The 11884-nt window shown below is 36.8% G+C and overlaps 1 protein-coding gene across 1 annotated transcript in view; it reads left to right on the top strand.

Moving 5' to 3' along the window:
- RNF32 (ring finger protein 32) overlaps positions 1-11884 on the top strand; it is a 52855-nt gene that overhangs the window by 5247 nt on the left and 35724 nt on the right. The window contains exon 3 of the mRNA XM_006871292.1: positions 3772-3914. Coding sequence (XP_006871354.1) covers positions 3772-3914 — 143 coding nt within the window. The remainder of the gene's footprint in view (positions 1-3771; positions 3915-11884) is intronic.

The raw sequence follows: 11884 nt of genomic DNA, 5'->3' as shown, positions 1-11884 counted from the left end.
AGATAGATAGATAGATAGATAGATAGATAGATAGATAGATAGATAGATAGATAGATCATTAGATAGATAGGATCCCACCCTTGCTCCTATACCCTTTTAGCCTGTGTGGCTGTGTATCTACAAACAGAACACTGTTTAAGTGTCACTATTTCCCTCTATCCCATTTAGCCCTTTCATACCTCCCTGTGTCTTCAAGTATCTTCATCATTGTTCTGCCACCCTCCCTCTTGTATATTGCCCTTCCCTTCTTGTATTTTGCTGTCTCCTTCCCTCAAGTTAACATTACCCTCTAGTCAGTGAATTACTTTCCCTTTCCTCCCACCTCTTTTTTTTTTTTTTACTTTTTATTGAAGTGAAGGTTTCCAAAACGGACTATCAACTCCACTTTCAACAAATCATACATTCATGTCATTTCAAATTTCTTGGCAGAGATGCGTGAGTACCTCCTGTACCACCTCACTTTCTTGAAAGATTTCAATTTTTATTCCATCAATTCCTGGTGCCTTGTTCTTTGCCAATTCCTTCACTGCAGCTTGGACATCTTTCAGTATCATTGGCTCTTGATCATATGCTACCTCTTGAAATGGTTGAACATTAACCATTTCCTTTTGGTACAGTGACTCTGTGTATTCCTTCCATCTTCTCTTGATGCTTTCTGCATTATTCAATAATTTGCCCAATGAATCTTTCAATAACCAAAGTCGAGACTTGAATTTTTTCTTCAGTTCCCCCAGCTTGAGAAATACTGAGCGTGTTCTTCCTTTTTGGTTGTCTGATTCCAGATCTTTGCACATTTTATTGTAATAACTGGCTTTGTCTTCTTGAGCTGAGCTTTGAAATTTTCTGTTCAGCTCTTGGACCTCCTCATTTCTTTCATTTGCTTTATCATCTCTACGCTGGAGATCAAGTTTCGGTGTCTCTTCTCAAATCCATTTTGACCTTTTCCTTCTTTCTTTTCTTCTTAATGACTTTTTGCTTTCTTCCTGTATGATGTTCTTGTTGTCATCACACAACTCTTCTGGTCTTCAGTCTTTAGTGTTTAATGTATCAAATCTGTTCTTCAGATGATCCATACATTCAGGTGGGATATATTCAAGGTCATATTTTGGCTCTCATGGACTTGTTTTCATTTTCTTCAGCTTCAGTTTGAATTTGCATTTGAGTAATTGATGGTCTGTTTCACAGTCTGCCCCTGGCCTTATTTTCATTGATGATATGGAGCTTTTCCATCATCTCTTTCCACAGAAGTAGTCAATTTGATTTCTATGTATTTCATCTGGTGAGGTCCATGTGTATAGTCACTCTATAAAGAAGGTATTTAAAATGAACAAATCATTGATTTTGTGGAATTCTATCGTATATTCTCCAGCATCGTCTCTATCACCAAGGCCATATTTTCCAACTACTGATCCTGCCTTCCTCTTTGCTCCCAACCTTTGCATTCCAATCACCTGTAATGATCAATATAGATTGCATGTTTGATCAATTTCAGATTGAAGAAGTTGGTAGAATTCTTCTATTTCATCATCACTGGCTTTAGTGGTTGTTGCGTAAATTTGAATAATAGTAGTATTAACTGGGTTTCCCTGTAAGCGCATGGATATTATCCTATCACAGACAGTGTTTTACCTCATGACTGATCTGGATATGTTCTTTTTGACAATGAATGTAGCAACATTCCTCTTCAATTTGTCATTTTTGGTATAGTAAACCATGTGGTTGGTTGTTAGATTCAAAATGGCCAATACTAGTCCATTTCAGGTCACTAACGCGTACAATATTGATGTTTATGTGTTCCATTTCACTTTTGACAACCTCCAGTTTTCCCAGATTCATACTTCGTACATTCCATGTTCCAATTTTCAATAGATGTTTACAGCTATTTCCCTTCATTTTGAGTTGTGCCCCATCAGCAAATGAAGGTCCTATGGGCTTTTCTCCTACGGGCTTTATTCCATTCGCATCATTATAGTCAACTCTAATTTGAGGAGGCAGCTCTTCCCCAGTGGCATTTTGAGTGCCTTCCAACCTGAGGGGCTCATTTTCAGGCACTATATCTGACAGTGTTTCTCTGCTATTCATAAGGTTTTCATTGACTAAATATTGTCACTCCTTCTTCCTACTCTGTCTTTGTCTGGAAGCTCATCTAAAACCTGTCCACCATGGGTGACCCTGATTGTGTTTAAAATACCGGTGGCATAGCTTTCAGAATCACAGCAACTCCCAAGCCACCATAGTATGACAAACTGACAGACGAGTAGTGGTCATATCTATATAGATTCATGTATATTTATTTTATATTTTGGGTTATAATCCAATGCTGATGTTATTTATTTTGTTTCTCACATTGTTTCAATCCTTTGTTTTCTGAGCATTTTGTGTTTCTGGCACTACAAGGTGTGCCATGATCATCTGATATTTCTCCGCCTATTCCTTAGAATCAGCCATTTCTCCAAGGAGAATAGAATTTAGCAACCAAGATCTGGGTGCTAGCAAGCAACAAAAATATGCCTATTTTGAGATCTCCCTCGCTCTCCAGAAGCTTTTAGGGTCTGTTTTTTTGTTTTATTTTATTAATTTATTTTGGTCTTTACTGTTCAGAAATTTCACAAAGATAGGACGAGATGTGAGTTTTCATTCATCTATTATCCTTGGAAACCCTATACAGAGTTGCTGTGGGTCGGAACAGATTCGACAGCACTTCACAACAATAACAACATTGTGCTGGACACTTGGTGAGCTCTCACACTAGAAACTCATGTCCTTCACTACTGGGAAATGTTTTGGGTCATTTTCCTTAAAATCCTTGTTCTTTGTTTTCTCTGTTTTCTTTCTGAAATTATTCAGATGTCACATCTCTCACACTGATTCTTTCATTTTCTTATTTTTCATCTCCTGCATTATCTTTTTTCCCTACTTTCTGTGACATTAGTTTACCTATTTCTTTTGTCTTTGAACTGATTACCATTCCTAAATTTTGTTCTTTTCAGTAATTTTTTTTGTACTCTGAATGTCCCATTGTCATAACGTCTTGTTCTTATTTCATGAATTTGACATTTTATTTTATATTTATGATGATATCATTGGAAGTTGACAGTGTTCAGACATATACTGTCATTTTGGGACTTCGGTGAGTTCATGGAAGTTGATGCATATCTTCCCACCAGCTTTTTGCTCCAGTATGTGGCTCTTAATTTTTTTAAGTCATTGTTTTCCATTGGACTGTGAGTTCTCTACTTGCCCCAGAGTAGACATGTGGTGGATATTCAAATAGGATTAAATTAAGAGATCTGTCCTGACAGTAATTCCAACTCACAAGAATCTTTTACCAGGGAAGGAACATGATTGATATGCATTTTATAAAGCATCCTGGTGTTAGCTATAGGATTAATTAGAAACAGGAAATTGTGAGGCCTGCAAGACAAATTAGGTGAGAAATGATTCGGACTTGTGAACAGTACATGTGAAAAAATTATTCATCAATTTTCCATCTATAATTGGATGATAATTCTGTTCGCCTTAAAGAATTATAAAAATGGAATATGAGAATATCCTTTGTAAATGAAAACATAAAACATTACTGCAGATGTAAGGTATTCTCACTGACTTCTGTGGCCCCACAGAAAACCAGCAATGTGTATATTCTGAAATACAGCAATTTATTAGATAAATGCATTAGCTTAATATTTGTGTGAAATGACATTAAAAATTGTATGAGTACCGTATTTTAAATTATATTTTAACTTACGTTTTTTATTGTTTTAACTTTAGCACAGAAGCTAGGTCTATTTGAGCCTCCTCCATTGCCACTATCAGCAGATGAATGGGAAAAAGTGAAGCAAAGATCTACCATGCAAGGGGATTCTATGCATCCATGCCCAATCTGTAAAGAAGACTTTGCACTTCATCCCCAGGTATTTAGCATGAAGATCAGAGAAATGAGTTTAGTAGAGCTGTTTCCTAGTAATTGGACACTAATTTGGAGCTAAGATAACTGACCTGTTTTTTCCATTTTCATCCTACTATGTGTATGTATTTGGGCTGTGAACCACAAGGTCAGCAGTTTGAAACTACCAGCTGTTCCGCGGGAGAAAGATGAGGCTTTCTGCTCCCATAAAGATTTACAGCCTCAGTAACCCTGTATAGGGTTGCTATGAGTCGGAACCGACTCCACGGCACACGACAACAACAATGTAATCCTTGGAGTCCTGGTGTGGCACTGTGGGTTAATGCGCCAGACTGCAAAGCCGTTTGAACGGCAAGGTTGGTGGTTCAAGCTCACCAGCTGCTCCTCGGAAACCCTATACAGGGTCGCTATGGGTCAGAATCAGCTCTACGGCATTTGACAACAACATGTGATCCTTAAATATTTATATTTTCCTCGTCATTTGTTAAAGTATGTTTGTGAGAAAGAGCTAACCACCCTCATTAAATAGATTTCCTTACTAAATTATATTAATTCTCAAGTATAAATATTTGTACAAAAGAAATTCTTCCATTCCACTAACTCTAAAAAATTCAAAAGTGAGGGAAGCAACTGATATAAGAATATAGAGATGCATTTTGATTCCATTGTGAACAGAAAGAAAAAAAATTTTTTAATTTGTTTTGTGAATTGTGCTCAAAGAAGAAAAGCAAAAATGGTATTTGAAATCTCCAAGGAATTTGTAGGAGGATCTTTCTTGTTGTTGTTGTTAAGTGCTATGGACTCATAGTGACCCTGCAAAGAGTTTCTGAGGAGCCTGTAGTTGGCAGTCCAGTGCTTATCCTGCAGTATCACATCAGGACTCTAGAACGATCCTTTGTTATTAAGGAAACATAAAATCTTTTCATAACTTTTATTTGTGAAAATGATACTTTACCATAGTTTGATTGGTGGCATTAGCCTGGATTTGTAGATAATTTATAATCTATGTTGCAGTGTTGTTTTTTTTTTTTACATACATATTTTTCAGCATAACTAAATTGTAATCTCTTGGAAATTAGAGACACTTATGGAAAGGGAGGCTTCAAAAAGTTTGTAGAAAAATGGAATAAAAAGATAATGGAATTATTCTATGAACTTTTTGAAGCTTCCTCTTATTCTTATTCTTAGAAATCTTACTAAGGGTCACTATGAGTTGGAACCGACTTGATGGCAGTTAACAACAATGGTTGGTTTAGAACAATTTACCACTATATGTAGTTATAGTTGCTACTTAGCAGGTACTCAGATATTTGCTGAAAACAAAATACAGCAAATATAGTTAAAACCAGGATTATATTTCATACTCTAGGAACCCCCAGGATTTACTGACTACCCTAGTACACAAGGAGTCCTGGTTTGGCGCTGTAGGATCAGCACTGAACTGTACACCACAAGGTCAGCAGTTTGAACCCACCAAATACTCCTTGGAAACCCTATATAGGTTTCCTATGAATCAGAACCAACTCAATGGCAGTTAACAACAGCAACAGCTAGTGCATAAACTCCCAATCTTAATTTGTTTTATTATGTTTCATGATCAATACTTAAGTCCACAATCCTAAGACATTGTTTTCTAACTATTTTGAATTTACAATTTATTTTAAACATAGTCATTCCAGTTCTCCATAAGGACCTAACCTTATATATTGTGAAAGTTGGGAGTTTTGGAACCTTTACCCTTGAAGCAACAAAATTACCATATAGGATAATATGGTATTATAGTTTAACAAGAAAATTAGTAAAGGTACAAAGACTCATTCAGACCTCAGTAACTTCTTTATTAATTATACTGTAAATGTATTTATATGAAGAATGAAAACTTAAAACTGAATATCTTAAGACAGAATCAGATCAACAGAAAGAGCATTAGTTAAAACAGAAGTTGGTTCTTTGAAATGATGGATAAAATAGACAAAACATACACTAGGCTAACAAAGAGATAAGATGCAAATAATCAAAATAAAAAATGAAAAAGGGAATATTGCAAATGACTCAGTAGAAATAAAGAGGGTAATGACAGAGCATTATGAACAATTGTAAGGCAACAAACTGGATATGCTAGATGAAATGGATAAATTCTTAGAAGTATACAACCTACCCAAGCTGATGAAAGAAGAAATAGAAAGCCTCAATAGACCCATAACAAGTGAAGAGACTGAATCAGTGATCAAAACATTCTAACTAAATGAAAAAGTTGTCCTACACCAGATAGCTTCACTGAGGAATTGTACCAAACAGCTAGAGAATTGACATCAATCCTGTTTCTAAAGAAGGTAAGGGAAAATGCCCGAATTCATTCTATGAAGCAAACATAAGCCAGATAGCAAAACCAGACAAAGATACCACAAGAAAAGAAAATTACAGGCCGATATCTCTTATGCCTATAAAGGCACAAAGTGACTGGCTAACAAGTTTTCAAGAGAGAGCTTAGTTTCAGAGGGTATGGGAGAAGGTAGAATCTCCATTGAATGCTTTCCAATCTGTCTAGACAGGGTTGGTGAAAGGAGATGGGGATAAGACTCTTGTGGTTCAATAGTGAATAATTGTTATCAGGACAGATTGCGATTGTTGCAAATATAAAGGTAGACATCTTGTAACAAAAGGACGAGAGTCTAGGTGCAATCCAGGTGCAGAGGACCCTGGGACTATTGAGGGAGAAGAGCGGAGTGCAGGACCCTATCCAGAGAAGCAGCAATGCCAGAGATGGAGACTGAGATGATGACATGGAGAGATGGAGCGGTTGGGGACTCTAGGGTCAAGGAGGGAGAGGGGCTGTGTGCTGGCGGTCTGGGGCCAGACTTGCAGGTTACACCCTTTGGTTGTTTGAATGATTATATGTTCCTGAGTGCTTTGGTGTACATCCAAAAAGAAACAGGGAATGGAAGCAAATGCTGTTGAATGATGCGTGGAGGGGATTGTAGTCATTGCAATGAAATAAAATATGATAGGATGAATGTAAAACTGATGTTGTTCTCCCATGTAAACTATCACTCAATTCATAATAAAAACATATATATATATCTTATGAATATACATGCAAAAATATACAACATAAGACTAGTCACAAAATCCAGCAACATATTAAGAGTCATGCATCATGAACAAGTGGAACCTATTCTAGAAATGTGGGAATGGTTCAACATTAAAAAATCACTCACCGTAATACACCACATCAGTAGAACAAAGGAGAAAGCCCACATGATCATCTCTCTGGACACAGAAAAAGCATTTGATGAAGACCAGCACCCTGTCTTGATAAAAATCCTAATGAAGTTTGGAACAGAAAGAAAATTCCTTAATAAGATTCATGGCATAGCTAAGAAGCCAGCAACCAACATTATACAAAATAGGAAAAGAATGAGCGCTTTCCCCTTGAAATCAGGAGCAAAGCAAGAGTGCCTGTTCTCACTACTGCTCTTCAATATTATATTAGAAATCCTAGTCAGAGCAATAAGATGAGAAAATCTTTCAACAGACTGATGAGGCACTGCAGGCACTCACTCATCTGTACGGAGAAATTTGGAAGACAACTACTTGGCCAACCAACTGGAAAAGATCCATATTTGTGCCCATTACTAAGAGAGGTGACCCAACAGAATGTGAAAATCATCAAATAATGCCATTAATATCACATGCAAGTAAATTTTCTCTAAAGATAACTCAAAAATGACTGCAACGGTAGATCAACATGGAACTGCCAGAAGTTCAAGCCAGATTCAGAAGAGGATGTAGAACTAGGGATATAATTATTGATGAAAGCAATTATATCCCTAGTTCCACATTCTCTTTGTTGGCTGAAAGCAGAGAATATCAGTAAGATATTTGTTTGTGCTTTATTGACTATGCAAAAACTATTGATTATGTGGATCATAACAAACTATGGATAGCGTTGCAAAGAATAGATATTCTAGAACACTTCATTGTGCTTATAAGGAACCTGCACATAGACCAAGAGGCAATAGTTCAAACAGAGCAAAAATAATGCCAGCTTACTGGTCAGCAAATAATTGGGAGGAACCCAGACTATGGCCTTTGTACACCCATCAGGTCTGGAACATAACCCACCCTCATGTCTCAATTTTTAGCCAATCAGTGGATAGATAAAGGGGGGATGATGACATTAATAAGGCATACTCACCATCAATCATTCAAGATCAAAAACTCAACTTTTGCTTAATGACAAAATTGAGAATGGATGGAAAGGAGGGTGGAATGGAAATAAGAATCCCAGGGAGGAAGTGGGGAAGTTGTTGCCTGGAAGGGATTGCAATCACTAAGATGAAATGAAGTGTATAATTTTTTGTATACATTTTTTAATGTAAAACTGATGATCTTTACTATAAGCTTTTCACAATAAAAAATTTTTAATTTCAATTCACAATAAAAAAGTTTTTAAAAAGAAAGAAAATAAAAGCATACTGCATTAAGCAAATCTACTGCAAAAGACTTCTTTAAAATTTGAGGATTAAGGCATGCCAGACCCAAGCCATGGCGTTTTCAAATGCCTCCTTTTGCATGTGAAGGTTGGACAAGGAATAAGGAAAACCATAGAAGAATCAATACAATTTGAAACATGATGTTGGAGAAGAATGTTGAAAAGATTATGAACTGCCAGAAGACTGAACAGATATGTCTTGGAAGAGGTACAGTCAGGATGGTAAGACTTTGTCTCTCATACTTTGAACATGTTGCCAGGAGAGACTAGTGCCAAGAGAAGGACATCATGCTTGGTAAAATGGAGGGTCCACAAAAAAGAGAAGACCCCTAATGAGATGGATTGACACAGCAGCAACAACAACAATAGACTCAAACATAACAACAATTGGAAGGATGGAGCAGGACTGGGCAGTGTTTTGTTCTATTGTATAGGGTCACTATTAGTCAGAATTGACTCAATAGCACCTAGCAACAACAAATACAGTACAGTAGTCAAAACAGCCTGGTACTGGTATAACAGTAGACACAAAGGCCAGTGAATAGAATTCAGAGTCAAGAAATCAATGGATTTTTGACAATTGCACTAAGTCCATTTGATGGGGAAATAAAAGTGTCCAATAAATGGTGCTGGAAACATTGAATTTCCACATGCAGAGAAATGTAACAGGATCCATGCCTTTACATCATACACAAAAACATTAAAAATTGATTAAGAACCTAAACAGCAAACTAAACCATAAAATTCTTAGAAGAACAAGCAGGGCAACCCTGTCAGGCCTAGCTATCCACAATGGATTATCTAATCAAACAGCAAAAGCACAAACAGCAAGAGACAAAATCAATAAATGGAACCTCATAAAAAATTTTAAATTTTGGTTCATCAAAAGACTTTACTAAAGACGTGTAAAGGCGAACTACTGACTGAGAGAACATCTTTGGAAAAGATATATTTGAGAAGATTCTAATAGCCAAAAAAAACCCCAAATATATATATGTGTGTGTGTGTGTGTGTGTGTGTGTGTATAAACTTGAACAAGTTAACAACAAAAAGGCAAATAACCAAATCATAAAATAGGCAAAGGATTTAAATAGACATTTCAGTAAAGATGATGTTCAAATGGCCACCAAACACATGAAAAGATGCTCAGTGACACTGACTATCAGAGACATGCAAATCAAAGCCACTAAGAGATACATATCATTCTCACTAGGATGGTTACAATATAAAAAAAGAAAACAGCAAATATTGTCAAGGATGTTGGGAAACTGGAACCCTTATCCGTCGCTGGTGGAAATGCAAAATGGTACAGCCATTGTGGAAAATAGTGTGTGAATTCCTCAAAAGAGCTAAAAATAAAACTACCATATGACCAGCAATTCCAATCCTATACACCCAACAGTCTTGAAAGCAGACACTCAACAAAGACTTGGACATCAATGTGCACTGTAGCACTAAACACAGTTGCCAAAAGTTGGAAGCAATATAAATACCCACCAACAGACCACCAGATGTACAGATAAACAAAATGTGCTGCATCTATACAATGAAAAGCTACTCAATAGAATAAATGAAGTTTTCATACATACTACAATATGGGTGGAGCTTGAAGACATTAGTTATTGTGGTTAAGTGCCATCGAGTGTGTTCTGACTTACAGAGGCCCAGTATAGGGTTTCCAAGACTTGTAATCTAGGGAGCAGAAAACCTCATCTTTTTCTCAAAGAATGGCTGGTAGTCTAGAACCACCAACCTTGTAGTTAGTAGTCCATTGCTTATCCTGCAGAGCCACATCACTCTCCTTAAAGATATTATGTTGAGTGAAATCTGACAATCACCAAAGGGCAACTATTGTATGGCCTTGATTACATAAAAAAGATAAGAAAAGGCAAATGTATTAAGACAAAACTTTATTAGTGACTATCAGGAGCAGGGATGTGCTGGTGTGGTACTCTATGATAAGCATTGGACCGCAAGGTCAGTGTGAACCTCAAACTCAGCAATTCAAACTCACTAAACACTCCTCATAAACCCTAGACATTCAGTTCCAACACAGATCGACCTTCCACACTGCAAAAAACACTGTCTAGTCCTTCGCCAACCTCACAATCATTGTTACTCTTGAGGCCATTGCTGCTGCCACTGTGCCAATCCATCTCAGTGGGGAGTCTTACTCATTGTCACTGAAAACCTTATGAATAGCAATGGAACACTGAGAGATGGCGCCAAGGTACTCAATATTGAAACATGAATTGTTGTTGCTAAGTGCTGTCAATTTGGTTCCAACTCATGGCAATCCTGTACAAGGTTTCCAAGTTGCTGCTAGTGATTTCAGCTGCCTACTTTGCAATTCAAACAACCTTACAATCCAGGTCTTATCCTACAGCACCACACCAAGACTCCAAATTTATATCACCAAAATATTGCCAGCTATAGTGCCAGAAGATGAGCCCCTCAATCTAAAAGCACTCAAAATACGACGAGGAAAGAGCTGCCTCCTCAAAGTAGAGCTGACCATCATGATGTGAACAGAGTAAAGCTTTCAGGACCTTCATTTGCTGATGAAACAGAACTCAAAGAGAAACAACTATAAACATCCATTAATAATAAGAACATGGAATGTACAACGTATGGAACTAGGAAAATTGGAAGTTGTCAAAATGAAAATGAACACATAAAGATCGATATCCTAGGAATGAGTGAGCTGAAATGGACTGACGTTGACCATTTTGAATCTGACAGTCATATGGTTTGCTGTGCTGAGTGTGACAAATTGAATAGGAATGGCATCACATTCATCACCAAAAAGAACATTTCAAGATCTATCTTGAATTATAATGCTGTTTGTAATAGGATCATATCAACACCTACAAGTAAGAATAATTAATACCACTATTATTCAAATTTACACACCAACCACTAAAGCCATTGATAATGAAGTTGAATAATTTACCAATTTCTTCAGTTTGAAATTTATTAAACATGTAATCAAGATGTGTAGATAATTACTGGTGTTTGAATACAAAGGCTGCAAACAAATGGAAGAAACAGTTGTTAGAAAATATGGCCTTGATGCTGGAGATCACATAAAAGAATTTTGCAAGACCAATGACTTCTTCATTGCAAATACCTTTTTAAAACAACATAAAAGACAACTATATACATAAACGTCACCAGATGGAATACACAGAAATCAGATTGACTCCATCTGTGAGGAAAGATGGTGGGGAAGCACCATATCTTCAGCCTAAACAAGGCCAGGGCAGACTGAAACACACCAATTGCTCATATTTAAGCTCAAGCTGAAGCTACTCTGAGTTAAACAATAAGAAGAGTGAAAAGGGAAGCCCACATCCTGATCACATCTTCCTTTAAGCAATCAGAAAGTATAAAAAATACCAAAACACATACTCAATTAAGTATTAAGGCCACAGATAAACACTAAACATGTCCAAGAAGCAAAAGCAGATGACCATATCAGC

Source organism: Chrysochloris asiatica, unplaced genomic scaffold, assembly GCF_000296735.1.
Source record: "Chrysochloris asiatica unplaced genomic scaffold, ChrAsi1.0 scaffold00166, whole genome shotgun sequence".
Classification (NCBI taxonomy): Eukaryota; Metazoa; Chordata; class Mammalia; order Afrosoricida; family Chrysochloridae; genus Chrysochloris; species Chrysochloris asiatica.
This window is presented reverse-complemented; position numbering and strand designations above follow the sequence as displayed.